A 17740-nucleotide genomic window follows, 5' to 3' on the forward strand; every position below is an offset into this window, starting at 1 on the left:
TGGCCATGCTGAGGCCGCGTCCCACATACAGCAACTAGAAGGATGTGCAGCTATGACATACAACTATCTACTGGGGCTTTGGGGGGAAAAAATGAATAAAATTATAAAAAAAAAAAATGGAAGATAAGCTATTTGTGGAAGGAGGGGTGAACGGTCATTAGTTGACATGGGAAGTCTTCAAGAGGATTGTGACACATAAAACTGTTGGTGACATGTAGTTTACATCTGTCCTGAAGTGGGTCTTCTCCGGGTTCCATGCTGGTGTTTTACTGTAATGTGGACTAGGTATCATTCATTTCCGGCCATCACTAAGTGTGTGGGTGTGTCTGCATTTACAAATGCTTTGGCATTTACCTCGATTCTACAGAAAAATGTGCTGTACAGGATTATCAAGATGCTACATGCTGATGGGTCTAATATCTGAAAAGTTTTTGAAGGCCCTGTATTACCCAAAGAAAACAATTATCTACAGAAGATTCTTAAGCCCTTCGAGGACTGGGATCCCTGAATGCTCAGCTGTCTCCTACCTTTCCAGACTTGCTCAGCACTTCTTGTGTGGATTCTGTCCTACAGCCCAACTCTAGCATCTAGCCTGTGGCCTGGCACAGAGCAGGGCCTCAAGCAAAATCTCTTAACTCTGACCTTGCCCAAGCAATTTTCTCTGCTTGGAACGTCCTTTCCATGTCCAAACACCATCTCTTTCATGTACCTTCCCTAAAGCTCCCAGCTGTCCCTTGCTTGCTCCTCGGCATGCCTGGAGCATTTTCTATGTTCCCCTTGCCCCCCACCTCATTTTCTCTCTCTTGAGTAGTTAATGTCCACATTTCCTCTCCCGGAGGGCTGGATCTTGGCTGGTAACATGATAACAAAAGTTTTAGCCCCTTGGAAGCATCATCTACTTACTGGTCTAATGTCATGGATGATGAAAATGATGTTGTATTTAGATCATCAACGATCTTTCTTTTCTCCCTTTCTGTGGTTGATACAATGCCTATTTTCATAATCAGATATTGATATGAAACCTATGGTTGTCACTTAAGTTTACTCATTACTATTTTATTTCATCAAAGCAAGGAGGAAAATATAACGTTGTTCTCCTCAAACTCTATTTTAACCATGGGCTTTTGGTTTGAAAATTCAGTGCCATCTTACTAAAGGAATACTGAATTCTAAAGACCATTTTGTATGGTCTGTAAAAATACCTCATATAGTTGCTTTTGAAATGGCTAAATTGAAGGATTGTCTGGGTGTTTCAGGAATTTTGTTGGTGGTGCATTTATTCCTATCAAAGCATGAGTCAGTTTTTCCCCTGCATGTATGTATATATCAACCCCCTGGGGAAACTACATACTTTATCATGTCTTTCGTTCAGTGTTTCCTTATGACTGTGGAAGACTGAACGTGACTTTGGTGTAAATCTTGTCAAGTTCAGCTAGTACTTGTTTCTATTTTGTATCCCACGGTCCTGGATGGAGGAGGGTGGCTCACCATCTGTGATATCTATAAAACTTGCCTCGGCAGTCCACTTGTCTTGTCTGGTGACTGTCTGCTGTGAGGTGTGTTTCATAGGTGGTGTCTCCTCCCACCCCAAGGGTCTACAATGGCTCTCCTGACCCCTAGGGTGTAGTCTTTCCTCTGCATAGCAAGAATCATAGTACACCAAAACATTCTTTTATTTGAGACACAAAAATGCAAAATCGCTGAGATATCAAACATTTCCCGATCAGCTACAATACTGCCACTATGTACAAAAGATCTGATGATAAATGTGCACACATATAAAAATACAGTATGCATTACCTATGTACAGTACATGTGCAAAATGTATGGCATTCAAACATGATATGGAATTGATTTCAGGGGTGCAAACAGCAAATACAAAGGCATCATGGTTTTTCTTTTAAAAAATAACATAAAGGCAATACATGAATGGACCCCCGATTGCCATAATTTTTTGTTTATTCAACTAGTGCTTTACTAAGCAGGGCTCTGTAGATTGGTATCTTTCTCCTTTTTTTCATAAAGTGAGATGCTAAGACATAATGTGACAATGAAAATAAGAAGAGAAACACCTATCACGTTGCATTTCTACTGCAAGCAAGAAAAGAAGAAAACTAATTTGTACGTAGAAAGGAAAAAACTTTGTATTACTACTAAATATGTATTATTCTTAAGCCAACAAAACAAATCTATATTATTTTACATGAAAACAAGAGAAATATCTACATCTTTGTGAAAATTATAACCTTAAATGGATAATACCTTTTTGGGACTGAGTTTTGAGATCTCATAGTCTCAAATTTTAAATAAAAAGTGCCTCCTTTTGGCAAATACTTGGCAATGCCTTTGGTTCCTTTAAAGCAAGTTTGCATTACTATTGGTTAGTTGAGGTGAAGTACTTTTGGTAGATACTAACCCCTTTTCTAAATGCTTCCTCCTCTTACCAATGAGCAGGTTTCCTTACAGCATAATGTAGAGAGGTAATTGTTCTGAGTCTCGGTGATTCGATGAACTTGGTTCAAGCTTTGTCTTAGTAGTTGGCACAAAGCTCTGCTAAACACGACACCTGTGTGGATATTGCCAATGACATTTTATTTGATTCCAGACAGCACCTTGTAGATCTGAGATTGCCATCCCATTGTCACAAAATGGTGACATTTTCCAAAAATGATTCACAGAGCAATGTGTTTACGTGGAGGGTAAGAGCTCTTTTGTAAACATGTGCAGCTTTTTGAATTACAGGCCTCAAATCAAAGATTTCAGGTAGAAACCCTTTGCAATGATGCATTTCCTCAAATACTGCAAGAAAAGGTGAACGTGGAAAATGTCGACCTGCTTATTACCATGCAGACAGTCACTTCACAAAGGAAAAGGCAGCCTAGAAAGATTGTTGAATGAACAAGTTACTGAAGGTTTGAACCAGGAAAAAGAATTACTACATCTCAATCGCTATTTTCCAGTTTTGACTGAAACCACTTAACAGATGAGCTGAAATGCAGTCAGGATGCTCTCCAAATACACATTTCTGCACTGGTAAGCTGTGTTCCTTGATAAACCTGACCTTCCAGTTACCATTTGTTGATAATCTAGGCTAATTTTGTGGCCTCCAGGGCAGTGGACAATTTGTTTGGTATTCTGCTCTGCTGCCTGTAGTCAGGATTCATGTTTGCAGTGACGGATGGCAGAAAACGGAGGGGTATTTGTGAATTCGGGTAAATGGACCTGTGTTGCTCTGCTGGTAGACACTGAATAGCTATTCTCTCTCAAGTTCTCTAAAAAGTCCCTGGTGGTGCCACACACTCCCCACCTGACAGCAGGGGCTCTGGTGAGGCTAGCCACTAGGTGGGCCCACGGACACAGCGTGAGGGCGTGGACGAAAGCCTGCCCAAGTGCTTTACCACTTCTCTAAGGCCAGGTCTGTTTGCAGACAGCAGAGGGACTGTCCTGTCACTTGCAGGGACAGCTGTATTGTCAGCTGTTGTGGCTGGATTCAGCCTGGGAATTCTGAAAGGACTCTGAAGAAAGCTCTGTGGCCTGGAATGATCTGGGGTTGAGGGTAGAGGAAGCCTGAGTCAGCTTTGGTGACAAAATGGGTAACACGCTCCTGATACATCACTCAGTGTCCGCTGACTGCACAGTTCAGTGGCCTATCTTATTACCAGGACTGCCTTCAACGGGTGGCAGCTTGGAGGCAATGCCAGACGGCCTCTGCCACTGTTCTGAAACTGCACTCACAAAAGTGTCAGTTACACAGATCACAGAACCGTGCAGGTTTTAAAAAGGAAATTTAAATAAGCTCTCTTTAGTATTATAAAAATATTCATATAAAACAAACACAAATAGTATCTAAGCAAGAAACTCCACAAATTCAGAATACATCTATGTACAAATATGTGGCAAATACTATACAGTAGATTGCACACTTCAGGAAAAACACTAGAACGTGAACCACTAACACTGTCCTAAGAGGCTTCCTAGTACATGCTTTGCTGAAATGTACAAGATGACCACACACTCCTAGACTTCCAAAGACTGCGTAGAAGCTTTGGTGTAACTTTCTATTCATCCACCCGTGACATGACCTGATATCTACACATACTGGAAAGGTAAGCTTGATATGACTGTGTTTCAGGAATATTTAGGGAAATAAGACTGGATGTGAGATAATATGTTTCTAGGAGTTAGTTGTTTTCTTGGCAATATGATATTCTGCAAGATGACGTAATACAACAATACCACTTCTAAACTACACACATGTGTACTGAAAATCCAACTGGCTATTCTGACCTGTGCTTTAATGGCTGTGAAACTTACCTCAAACAATAAAAATAGTCCTCTTTAGTAAACACACACCTTTTCCATTGCACTTACCATTATGTACACCGAGTTAGGTCAGAGGGGCTTTGATTACAGAGCGTCATCTTTGGTCACGTCACATGCTGTACACGGTCTATGTTCTCACTCTAACCTGGAACACGTAGCTGGGACCCTGGAGAGCAGCTTCGATGTCACAGATGCCCGGCTTGCTGCTCAAGCCAGGGCAGGAGGGCCCAGCGGAATGGTGCGAGTGGGTGGCTGGTAGAGTTAATAAGTAGAGACTCCGTGCCTTCCTTTTAAAGGAAATGCTGGTACAGAAAGGTTTGAACACATACGTGAAGTGGGCACTTTCACAAGGCATAGTCAAAAGAGAGCAGGCTAATAAGATGGCATTCTTTGCATGGCAGTGTGTGTTTTTGGAGAGCAACCTTCCTGTGGCATGTTTCAAACCTTATTTTAAAAAAGCAACAAGGGAGTTGAGGGCCAGAAACGACCTATGTACACAACTTGGGATGATGGAAATAGAAAGTTATGCAACAAGAGTCAACAGCACTAGCTGTTCAGTTGCCTCCTACAGTCCCACTGATACGTAGTGCTAATTTAATAAGCCATTTAAATCTGAATGAAGATGATGCTCAGAGTGTAAGTATGGACCAGATAAGCCCCAGACATAAACCCATGGCCAAGACCTTCCCTAAGAAAAGTACCTTCCCAAGTAAATAGCCCGGCCCCTGGAGACAGGCGCTCTGAAAGGAACTGACTCCGGGATGCACATCATGGCCAAGACGGTAAACTCTCTTGTTGGGCTTGGTCAGACGGCGGCGTAGTGGTTAACAGAGAGTTACTGTTGGACCACCAATTTCCAAACACTTCAGCTACTCACTAGAGACCATACTGAGCGTGGCCGCCTCTGCCCTGAGCCATTCAGAAGCTCTTTCAAGTTGGGAAGTACCAGTTAGACGGCTCCAGTGTTATGGGTGACCGAATACTGGAAAAACAGACTTTTCTTACATGTAAAATTTACAAACCGAAATAAAAATCTGAAATAAGATCAGCTCTTAGGCAAAACACAAACCCAGAAATGATTCATAAATCCCTTCCAAATCATGGGTCAGGTTGCCTTTTTCATGTCACTGTGGGAACATTCACCATTTAATGACCCAGAGAAGTTAACCCAACCCTAGGTTTACACAAGGGGAGCGGGAGAGCATGATAATATTATCTAGTAAAAACCTCCATGCTTTTTGGTAGACTTGAGGGTTTTTTTCAGTTATTTACATTTTGTCATATACTTAAACAACTAGCTTGAAATAATTTTGGAAATCCTGTGATAGTTGGCATTTAGAAAATTCTTAAACTACTCAACAAATGTGTGACAACTTTTTTTCTATAACAAAAAATTATTAATAAAACCTCCAGTTTTTCAATCCTCAGCTTGCTAACATAGTGAGCGCTTGGGTATGACATCCAGTTACAAGCCTGTAAAGCGACAGCCAGGGATAAGCGACAGAGGAGTGGACAGCCAGAGCTGGGGTCAGGCGCCAACCTGGCAACACGGCCTAACCTGTAACCACATGGGAACGTCCTGGGTTGATGACAGACTTCTCCTCTGCTTTCTCTTTGCAACTCACCAGCTCAGAAAGAAATTTTATGCTAAAGCCTTTTCTTGGTTCTTTGAGATGGGTCTGGTTACCTGAAAGTTAGTCAGCAATTCCTTAAATACAGAAATACATGTGGCTCAAGTACTCTAGAAATATTCGAGTTATTAAAAAGCAGGACCACTGGATACCCAATTCCTTACCCTAGCATAGGCCGTACAAATCACAATGTCAGAGTGTACATACAAATGCCTAATATACACATTAAACTCAATCTAATCAACCCAGAGGACTGCTAGTAGAATTTTCAGTGTTATCAATATACCTGGACTTTTTACAGTGGATTGTTTATGACAGTATTTTGTAGACATGGTCTGGTTTGGTGAAAGATCTTCCATTTAAATTTAAATTTGGAAATCTAAAGTAAGATTCCAAAAATCACAAAATAAACTACCACACAAAAAGATTATATTAGTTTCTGAATGGAACCAAAAGTCTCCAGCTGAAGCTGTCACTGATCCTGCTGGCGCTCTCCACTGCCTCTGACCCCTGCTGCATCTTGGGCCAGGCTCAGGCCATGTCCAGGAAATACCACGTGCAGTGACCTCACCTCCCTCACACCGGCACTCTTTTATTCTAGGTCTAAAGCGACCACAGCGGTTACATGTAGTCGATTACCAGAGAATCCTCACATCACTATCCTGCACACACTACTCTTCTTTATGTTTTTATCTAAAGGTACTTTTCATTCTTTACTGAAGTCTGGAGAAACACATGAGTCTTTGACTACAGATCTTTCAGAAGGCCCTGTGCTATGTTAAATTGTAGACATTCACTGCTGGATGCAATGAAGTGTTTTCAAACTTGGTTTCCAGGCTATGACTGTCTATCCATTCTTTCTGTGACAACATATTTTAATTGCAACGATGCAACTAAGGATCTGTCCCTAAAAACTGACCTTTTAGAATCATCGTCATCATCTTAAACTTCATGAACTCTGAGACGAGAAATCTGTGATGTTAGTCCCATGGCAACGGGAGGTCTTGGGGATCTAGAAAGTCAGCAGAGAACATACTTGGAGCAGTGGTGCCGAGAGGAGTGAGTCCTGACGACGAGTTAGGCATAGTAATGTCTAACCACTCCATGTTGTCCAAGTTTGAGTCAGAAAGGTCAAGTGACAGACAGGGAGTACTTGCAGCAAACTGGGCCTCGGAAGTTTCCATGGGTGAGTGTGAATGGTCCAGCACACTTGAGTGACTCAGCAGATCATTCTGGAGATCCTCAATTAGAGAGAAGGGCTCTCTATCTTCACTGCTGCTTTGTAGTGGAGCAACTTCATTGGCTGAAGGTAAAGTTCCATCCAAGAAAGCTTCTAGTTGGTTCTCTAAGCTGGCAGATAAACTGCTCATAGGTTCTAAGGATATGGGTGGTGCCATTTGGACTTGGGGTGGTGGCCGGGACACCACTGTGTTGACTGGCATTGTGGTGATGCTGGCTGTCACTGGTCTCATTTTGGAAATAGGAGAAGGCTCTTCTTTTATAGGGAGGGAAATCTCTGTGCAAAATAATTGAAGTAATTAGTGAGTAAAGGTTTACTACTATTTAAAAATTTGTATTAATTACTAGGACAATTATTTTGCTATTTTGCGATGACTTATACACAGTCTATCTTAGAGGTAGGAGGAGAATGCTATTGGTCAGGTATAATCCTTGATAACCTGTAGGATCATTGTAGTTAAATATATACACATTTAAGTTTATAACATTCTGATATGCCTTCAGTTCTTTTTAGTAAGAGTATGCATTAAAAGCAGTTACACCCCATGAGGTAGGAGTTGACGGTTTTAGATTATTTCATCTTTGGGTCCTTATTCTCGGTCATTTTAGGCTGAAGATAGGGCTCACGTCTTATCCTACACCATGAATCTGCTATCACAGCAGCACGTGGCCCCTAAAGTGAATGTGAAAATGAATACCCTGAGTTTGTGCAGACATGGAGTACACCTTTAATATTATGAAAGATCTAATTATATATATATATTATTTTTGGTGAGGAAGATTAGCCCTGAGCTAACATCCATTGCTAATCTTTTTTTTTTTTTTCCTGAGGAAGATTGGCCCTGGGCTAACATCCATGCCCATCTTCCTCTTCTTTATATGGGAGGCTGCCACAGCATGGCTTGACAAGCAGCGCGTCAGTCCGCGCCCGGGATCCGAACCTGCGAACACCGGGCCTCCGAAGCGGAGCATGCGCACTTAACTGCTACCCCACTGGGCTGGCCCCATATGTTTTTTCTTTTTTATCATTATAGTTGAACTGCATGCGAATTAGACTGTATACATTCTGTATAAAGTTCTGAAAATATACAATGCCATCTCACATCATTTCTGAATTAAAGCTAACACGTGGCTCCTTTGATCTTATTTAAGATGAGCTTGGATTACCTTATTTTTCTCACTTTTTTGTCTTGTTTTTTGAGTTTATATAAAATCTTGAGGATTTGGTAAATGTCTTAATAAGCACTAATTATGTGTTATTCCTTCCCAGATCAAATAGCAAATTAAAGAATATATCAGTGATCACTTAGCTACATATATTTGAATAAAGTATCTTTTTAACTCTTATGAGTATCTGATTGGTTTAATTTATATGCAGATACGCTAGGAAAAATGGATTTAGCAATAGCTCTTACAACTTAATGACTGGAACGCATAAATAGCTGAGAGAAAGAACTTATGATTAATTCCTATATGCGAACTGTCGACTGTGTGTATCACGTGTGTTTTTAGGACAGTTTATGTTACTTTTCATTATCTGTAGTCATTGCTAGAATTGTTTTGAAAGCTGAAAGTACAGTCTAAGTAACTAGTCTTATAATCAACTGTTTAAATCTCTGTTCTCATTATTACTGGTATTAGTACACAGTAAGCTGAAATAATATACTCATTGGATACTTTGCCATAAAAAATCATTCCTTTTAGAAAATAACTCAACTGTTTGATGACTTCGTCCCATTTTAATTTCCAAGTTTAGGCTGTGAAATTATTCTTTTTAATCATTTAAAAAAGTCTTTAAAAAGCATTTTATTTTTTTTATCCTAAATTCAGGGGATGAATATCTATTTCTTTAATTTCCATAGTTTCACTATATCATGAGTTTATTTTGCAAGGCCAATATAGTTCTTAGCCAAAAGATGATATTTGCACGTGTAGATCTGTAGTCAAATATCTAGAATTTTCTATGTTATGCTAAACATGAGAAGAGCATTAACCTCAAAATCAAATAGTACCTGGTATGAATGGAGAAATTTTGATCACTATTTAAAAATCTGAATAAAACTCCTTTTATCAGGGAAATTTTAGAATACTTGAAAATATTCCAAAATAGCATTTGAATTTTTGAAATACTGATTTTATATGTATTTTTAAAGATATGTAAGCCAAGACAGAGATATCTTTGATTTTTTTTTTTTGTGGTGTATATCCCCTTTTAAGATGATACACTGTAAGATTTTCACACGTAGAAAGTACTTTACAATTGCCTTGAATATTAATAAAGCTATTAGAGCCCAAGCTAGGTTACTTGGTTGTTACAAATTTAATGCATGAATTTGAATGTTTTTATCCCATGACAATGACTGATACAAATGGAACAAGTTTTGAAGTTTTTCAATGTGGAATTTAAATCTAATTCTACTTGGCTATTTTGAGATGGTCTGTCTTTTTCAGCAGGTATAGACATCTTACTATGTTAAGCTGAAACAATGGCTTTTCCTCCACTTATAAGTAAGTTGTTTTAATAGCCTAAATTTAACAGATTTTAAAACAGTAAATTCAGTTAGAATTAGAAGAATACGTTTCTTACTACTCAGAGATATGCTGTGAGCTCTGGAGGAAAACTTTCATAAACTTGTGAGAAGAGATTAGGGGTCTGATGTGACTTTTGACCTACCTCCACTCTTAATGAGAATATCAAAGAGGTCATCCATCTGCTGACTGTGTGCAGTGGAAATCTACAACAAAGGAGAATATAAATTAGTTTTCTTTCATACAAACCTGGAAGCATTATTCAATTGGGAGCACTAAGGGACCTTATAGAACAGAGTTCTAATCTATCATTTGATAACTCTGAAAATACTGAGGTCACCTGAGAAGTTAAGCCATTTACCCAAAGTGTCACAGCCAGTTAGTTGACAGAATAAGAATGGGGCTAATACCCAACTCAGTTGACTCGCACACCTCCTTATTTTTTAATCACTGATTGTATTTTGAGAGGCCTCTCATGTTTTCTTTGAAAAATATCTTTATTTATTTGTGTTCAGGTAAAAATATCAAGTATGTATGAAGGTGATCATGCTATATTTTTTCAGCTTTATTGAGAGTAACTTTACATACAATAAACTGCACTTATATAAAGTATACATTCTGATAAGTTTTGACATATGTATACCCCTATAAAACTACCAAAAAAGTCAATATAATTAACACATCCATTGCCCCTGAAGTTTCTTCATCCCTAGACAACCCACTGATCTGCTTTCTTTCAGTATAGAGCAGTTTACATTTTCTAGAGTTTTATATAAATGGATTTATACAGTATATATTCTCCTGTATTTGGGGGGCAGGGAGGTAGCTTCTTTCACTCAACATAACTGAGGTTTATCCATGTTGTAGAGTATACCTTAGAAATAGTTCATTCCTTTTTATTGCTGAGAAGTATTCCATTATATGGAAATACCACAGTTTGTTTGGGTTCTTTCCAGTTTTTGGCTACTACAAATAAAGTTGCTGTGAACATTTGTGTACAAGTCTTTGTATAGACATATGCTTTCTTTTCTCTTGGGTGAATTCTGAGGAGTGGAATGACTGGATCATAGGGTAGGTATATGTTTAACTTTTTAAGAAATGGCTGTTTTCCAAAGTGATCATACGATTTTACATTTCCACCAACAATGTACGAGATTTCAGTTGCTCTATATTCTCTTCAACACTTGGTATGGTCAGTCATTTTAATTTTAGACATTTAATAGGAGTGTAGTGGTATTGCATTGTGAGTTTATGTGCATTTCCCTAATGATTAATGATGTTGAGCATCTTTTCATGTGCTTATTTGCCATCTGTGTATCTTCTTTGGTGATATGTCTGTTCAAATCTTTTGCCTACTCCAGACTTCTTATGCTTACTGTTTGTCTGGTAAATCTTTTTCCAACCGTTTACTCTCAACCTGTGTCTTGGTATTTAAAGTATGCTTCTTGTAAATACATTAGTTATCTATTGCTGTATTACAAATTACTTCAAAAAACTTAGTGGCTTAAAAAACTAAACAATTATTATCTCACAGTCTCTGTGGGGCAGGAATTTAGGAATGGTTTAGATGAGTAGTTCTGTCTTGGGGTGTTTCATGAGATCGTAGTCAAGATGCTGGCCAGGTTACAGCCATCTCAAGGCTTGGCTGGAGAATGTTCTTGTAAAGGCGACTCACTACATGACTGGCAAGTTGGTGCTGGTTGTTGATGGGAGGCCTCAGTTCCTCTGCACATGGGCCTCTCCAGAGGGCTGCTGGACTGTCCACGTGGCACGACAGCTGGCTCTCCCCAGAGCCAGCAATCCAAGAGAGCAAGGCAGGAGGGGCATGCCTTTTAAGGCCTTGTTTCAGACGTCATACACCATCACTTCTGCCAATTCTATGCAGTAGAAGCAAGTCACTAAGTGCAACCCAGGGAGGAATGTCAAAGAATTTGCAGACATATCTTAAAACCACCACACGGCACATAGTTGGGTCTGGCTTTTCATCCATTTTGATAATCTCTGCATTTTAATTGTACTGTTTACTCCACACTAGTGTGTTTTGTGTAATCACTGATATAGTTAAGTTTGGGTTTACCATTGTATTGTTTCTATTTGTCCTAGCTGTTTTTTGTTCTTCCTTTCCTGTCTTTTAAAAAGAAAATATTAACTTTTTTTTGGAATTCTAATTTAATTTTTCTATTTTTTAAAAGCTATACTTCTGGCCCAGCCTTGGTGGTCTAGTGGTTTAGTTTGGTGAGCTCTGCTGTGGTAGCCCAGGTTCGGTTCCCAGGCACAGACCTACACCGCTCGCCTGTGAGTGGCCATGCTGTTGCGGCGGCTCACATACAAAAAGATGAAGATTGGCAACATGTGCTAGCTCAGGGCGACTCTTCCTCAGCCAAAAAAAAAAAAGCTATACTTCTTAAGTTGTTACTGTTGGTATACATACACATCCTTAATTTTTCAATGTTGTACCATTGCATATAAAATATAAAACCCTGAACATACAGATCCATTTATTTCCTCCATCCTTTATTAGTTATTTTAAGTATTATATCTACATATTTTATAAACCCCTCAAGACAATGTTATTTCTTATAGTGCAGGTTTTCTGGTGATGAATTATCTTCATTTTTCTTGATCTGAAAATAGATCTCTATTCACTTTCATTCTTAAAGGATATTTTTACTTGACATAGAATTCTGGGTTGACAGTCCCTCCCAACTCCTCCCCTCTATGAACTTTAAAGATGTTTTTCCACACTTCTGGCTTCCATAGTTTCTCTCTCTTTTTTTTTTTTGTGGTGAGGAAAATTAGCCCTGAACTAATATCTGTTGCCAATCTTCGTCTTTTTGCTGGGGGAGATTGGCCCTGGGCTAACATCCGTGCCCATCTTCCTCTACTTTATATGTGGGACGCCTGCCACAGCATGGCTTGATAAGTGGTGCGTAGGTCCACGCCTGGGATCTGAACTGGCGAACCCTGGGCTACTGAAGCGGAGTGTGTGAACTTAACCACTATGCCACTGCGCTGGCCCCCTGGCTTCCATAGTTTCTGATGGAAAGTTGACCATAAATCAAATAGTTGTTCCCTGTATATATTGTATTGCTTTTCTCTCGATGCTTTCAAGATTTTGAAAGCATCTTTAACTTTGGCTTTGAATAATTTGACTATGATATGACTAGGCCTTCCATTTATCCTGCTTGGTGTTCATTAAACATCTGAAAGCTGTAAACTTGTCTTTTATCATATTTGTGAAAAATTCGGCCATTATTTCTTAAAATATTTTACCTGCCTCCTTCTCTCTCTCCTCTCCAACGACTCCTATCATACCCATGTTGGATTATTTGATATTAAATAACAGGTCTCCGAGGCTCTGTTCACTTTTTTAAAAATCTTTTTTCTGTCTGTTATTCAGATTGGAATAACAGTTCTATTGATCTATCTTCAAGTTCACTGAATTTTTTTTTTACCCCTGCCATCTCCATTCTGCTAAGATTATCTATAATTTTTTTCATTTCAGATACTGTATTTTTTAGTTTTAGAATTTCCATTTTATTAAAAAAATAATTTCTATATTTGCTTATATTCCCTATACTTTTCATTCATTATGAGTATATGTTCTTTTACATTATTGAGGATACTTATTAACATTGTTTTAAAATCCTGGTCTGCAAATGCTAACATCTGGATTAGCTGGGGGCTGGTCTTAGCTGATTGCTCTTTTCCCTTGAGAAAGGTTCACATTTTCCTGATTCTTTGTGTATTGCATGTTATGAATGGCTGTTATGGATATCAAATTGTAGAGACTGTATTCTGTTATTTTTCTCAGATGAGTGATTTCTTTTGTTTTAGTAGGCAAAGGTTTAACTTGGTTGGACTTGACCTTCAAAATGTTTCTTGGGCAGAAGTTCCAATCTCAGTTTATATCTTTTGTTTTTAGCTGAGCTGCTATGACTCTACTCCATTCCTTAGGGCTGAGGGGTCAGCCAAAGATGTGGGAAGACAGAATTTGGGGATCTCCTTTCTGGTTCTTTCCCTCCTGGGTTGCTCTTGACTCAGTCCTCTGGTTTCCCAGGCCATAAAGGCTGGGGTTTTCTATCAGTAACTACCACCTTACCCTAGAGTAAAAGCAGCAACAAGAGGGAACTCACGCCATATAACTCCCTGTGTGCACGCCTCACCATAATATGACTGCTTCTATTCACTCTTCAGAGCCTCATGCAGTTGCTTTTTCTATTATGACCGGTTTATAGCTGTTATCTGTGGGAAGACTGAACTGGTAGGGCCTTTCTTAGCCAGTAGTGGAACTGGAAGTCTGAGTAAATACATATTAAAAACCTCAGAGTTCCTGGAGTTTGGTGCTCAATGGTGTATACAGAGGTACTACAGATAGCCACTCATTTGAATACAGAACTAATATAGAATTTGGCTCCCTCACTCTATAAACATGAACAAGAGACAAGTAAATGGCAGGGATTACAATCAGCTATCTTAGGTTAAAGTGAGATGATTTGTCTTTGTCGTTCTTACATAAATCAAGTAAGTAGTACATATTAACCTACACATTAGAATCAGGTTTCGAAGGATGAGTGCTACCTTTTTACTTTCTTAAAAATTGTAGTTAAGTTCTTGGCAATTCATCTCTGCTCTCCTCTGAAGAGAACAGGTGTCACTTCTGAATAGACCAATGGGGAGGACAGTCTAGTTCAGCACCATTTGTTTCAATTCTTATTGCAAATGTTTAACCTATTTCTGAAATTTGGCTTTCCATCACAGATATGGGCCCCTGCTGAGTCTGGAACTATAGTAACATTTTACACCTGGAAAAGTTATCTTCCTTCGGCATTAAGTGAATACAAAGAAGCATACGGTAACTGCATACTTCCTCAGGGATACAGTCTACCCGAGCATCCCTGCACGCCCTTTGTGAGTGTGCCAAACTGCACACTGCTGCCTGGTTCTGAGCAGTTTCCGCAGCTGCTCACTGAGGTGAGTAAGTAGGTCAAGGTGACCACAGCATGGCTATGCTCATTCTCTGGTTGAGAGGACTGGCTTGTTTGCTGCAAGAAGTGCTAAGCCCTCGGCCCTGCCCAATCCACTGCATGTGCAGCCCTCACTGGGCCCTAGTGAGTCACCCCATGGACTATGGGAGCACGGGGCACTGGCACAACTGTGCTGATGCTCCCACTGTTTGCTGTGTGTAGTAAACAGTCCTGCTCTGCTCTGTTACGTCTTGTTGTCTCCTTTCAGCATCCCTGCAGTGGTGTCAGGTTCTCTTCTTGCATTCTCTTACGAGGCTGGGGTTCTTTCTTGAGAGCGAGTTGACTTTTAAGCTTTAGATAGGCAGGGAGACTAGGAGGAATGCTTAGGGTAAGGTATGATGAGGCTGTCATTGTTGGGCACCCACCAGAGGCTTTTACAAACAGGAACTCTTAACTTTTCCATCTCTTGGAATAGGTGCGGCTCCTCCTATTTTGTCAAAGCAACAAGGAAGGCTCAGAGGAGAGGTAAGCACCTTGCCCAAGACCACGTGGTTGCCAGGTGAGTATCAGTGTGTGGTGAAGCCAGGAGGACCTCAGGTCTGTCCCCTCCAAAGTGCATTTGCTCAATATATGAACAAAGTTGCTTGCATGGGCTCGCCGGCCAGAGCAGAGGGTGCTAAGGACTAGAAAGAGATGAGGCAGGACAGAGTGGGTGTAGGTGCTGGGCAGTCTTGAAGGCCAGCCAAGCAGAAGAGGGTCAATTTGATGCTGGCCTGACAAATGGTGGCTTTAGCAAAGAGGGACCTGTATAAAATATGTGCCCTGGTCACAATCACATCTATCCCTAACATGACCCAACCCCTGAATTTCTGAGTAAGTAGGAGCTGCAGCTTACAGAGCTGCTGCAAACTGTTTGGGACTCTTCATAGTGAATGATATTTTGATTTTAAATAGCACTTAAAATGCTAACAAGGCTCCTAACCATGACATTTATTTCTATTGAGGCAAGTCCATCTTAGACAAGGGATTCAATTTGAGAATGACACACCAAATCTGAGCCCGTGGACCATGGCCACTGGCCTCACTTACCTCTGGAAGGGAGGACTGGACGCTGCGCGTCTGCTTGATGGCCTCCTCATAGCGGGGAGGGTCTTTCGTCTTGGGGACTGGGCTCCCAAAGAGAGAGTGCTGGACGACAAACTGTTGGGGTGGAGGGGGCGACCCAGGCTGTGGCAAACAGAGGAGGAGCACATGTCAGCTCTGGGCAGTAAGCTTCCCTGTGCCCTGGCTAGGCTCAGCTCTGCTGTTCCTCACACAGCAGCCAAATCATGGAACTCCTAGCCGGCGAGGCTTATGACCTATGACCTGTGAGGCAACAGCACTGGTGGGCCGTCTCATGTGGGAAGGGTCATCTTCACTGTCATAACAGCTAAGCCGCCCCTTAATAACTATCATCACGGTGTTTTTGGCTATTTTGCCTCAGTAGTATTGATAGTCATTCCCAGCCTAACGCACTGCGCTTTGGAAGGATTGTGTACAGCAGTAAGCATTGTTCCTGGTGTACAATCCTGGTGGGATTACCTTGTTGGGAGTGTTAGGTCCGTTTTGCAGGGATGGAAGCGGTGCATTTCTGGATTGAGGAAGGCTGTTGGATGTCTTATTAATAAAGGGCTGTGGGACTGCTGGAGCAGGTGGTCTCTGATACGGAAGAACTGTGTTTGATGCCGAGTTTGTGAAAACCTGTAATGAATAAATATTTTCCCATCAATTTGTTCTATTGCTCTTCCTAATAAAGACGTTTTAGAACAGGGGTTGGCAAACGTTTTCTGTAAAGGGCCACAAAGTATATAGTTTAGGGCTTGTGGGCCACGTGGTCTCTGTTGTAACTGCTCACCTCTGCCGTTGTAGCACAGAAGCAGCCTAGACAACATATAAACAAATGAGTGTGGCTGGGTTCCAATAAAACTATCTATAAAAACAGGCGGGGGCTGGATTTGGCCCACAGGCCATGGTTTGCATGGTTTTTCGAGTGTCAATGGTCCCTTTACTCAGTGGCCTGTCTTTGATGGCAGTGTGGACAGTTCTCGTGGGAAAGCAGCATTTGCTCCGCATAATTTTCCTCTTCAAGGATAGCTGAATTTCTTATATTCCTCAGTAGGGGGATCTCATCCACTCTGATGGCTTTAAAGCTCAGGATTAAGCAAATAATCCCCAAGCCCACTTCTCTCTTCCAACCTTGCTCCCAAGTGCCAAAGCTACATTTATAACATCTACAAACATAAATTTTGGACATCTCAAATTTAATATACTCCAAACTAAACTTTCCCCTTTCCTCTCACCACCCCCAACCTCTAAGGGAAAATAATTCTTGGTTTTGCCTTCATTTTTTAAAAAAACTTAGGTAAATGGAGCCATCAGTCTACTGCTTTCTCCCCTCTTTGCTAATACCTCTTAGAAATGCCTCTTGAATCAGGCCTCTGTTCTCTGCTGTCCTAATCCAGGTCCTTATTATCTATCACTGGACCACTGCCACGGCTGCCTAGCTGTGCCTCCCTGCCTATCAACCTGCCACCGCAATTACAGTCTTGACACACACACCTGACCGAGTCCCTCCCACACTCACCGGGTCTTCTGTCTTCTGGGTAAAATCATTATCTTTAGCTAGTGTGTAAACTTTACTACTTGACCCTTTTTCCATCCTACCAAAAGGCTACATACATGCTGTGGCCATGCTCAATTTTCCAGTTTCTTGAAAATTTCTCCAAATCCTTGCAAGACCCCATTTGAACTCTGCCCCCTTCTGAGAAGCTGTCTTCTGCTCTGTCAGGCATGGATGAAAATTTCTTCCTGTGGAAACTACATTGTGTTTTGTTTAGCCCCACTAAGAGCCAAAGGTTTTAGGGCCTTTTACAAATGTATGGCCATAATGTTGATATTGTAACTATATTTCACCAAACTGGTTTGCACATAAAAATATTTAATATACTTTATACCCCTAGTATTCTGAAAGAAAAACTTATCTCCTATATTTTTATTATAAATATACACAAG

The 17740-nt window shown here is 40.5% G+C and overlaps 1 protein-coding gene across 8 annotated transcripts in view; it reads right to left on the minus strand.

Annotated features, from left to right (window-relative positions):
* Nucleotides 1-1652: 1652 nt before the first annotated feature.
* MRTFB (myocardin related transcription factor B) overlaps nucleotides 1653-17740 on the minus strand; it is a 186934-nt gene continuing 170846 nt past the window's right edge. For 5 of the 8 annotated variants that reach the window (XM_058570019.1, XM_058570018.1, XM_058570020.1 and 2 more), the window contains 4 exons: nucleotides 16271-16429; nucleotides 15779-15916; nucleotides 9868-9928; nucleotides 1653-7470 (listed from right to left, as the gene is read on the minus strand). In XM_058570019.1, the coding sequence (XP_058426002.1) occupies nucleotides 6935-7470; nucleotides 9868-9928; nucleotides 15779-15916; nucleotides 16271-16429 (894 nt within the window). In that variant the 3' untranslated portion in view covers nucleotides 1653-6934. The remainder of the gene's footprint in view (nucleotides 7471-9867; nucleotides 9929-15778; nucleotides 15917-16270; nucleotides 16430-17740) is intronic. The other 3 variants (XR_009224118.1, XM_058570023.1, XM_058570024.1) reach the window with 3 other exon arrangements.

Source organism: Diceros bicornis, chromosome 26 (assembly GCF_020826845.1).
Source record: "Diceros bicornis minor isolate mBicDic1 chromosome 26, mDicBic1.mat.cur, whole genome shotgun sequence".
In the NCBI taxonomy this organism is placed as follows: domain Eukaryota; kingdom Metazoa; phylum Chordata; class Mammalia; order Perissodactyla; family Rhinocerotidae; genus Diceros; species Diceros bicornis.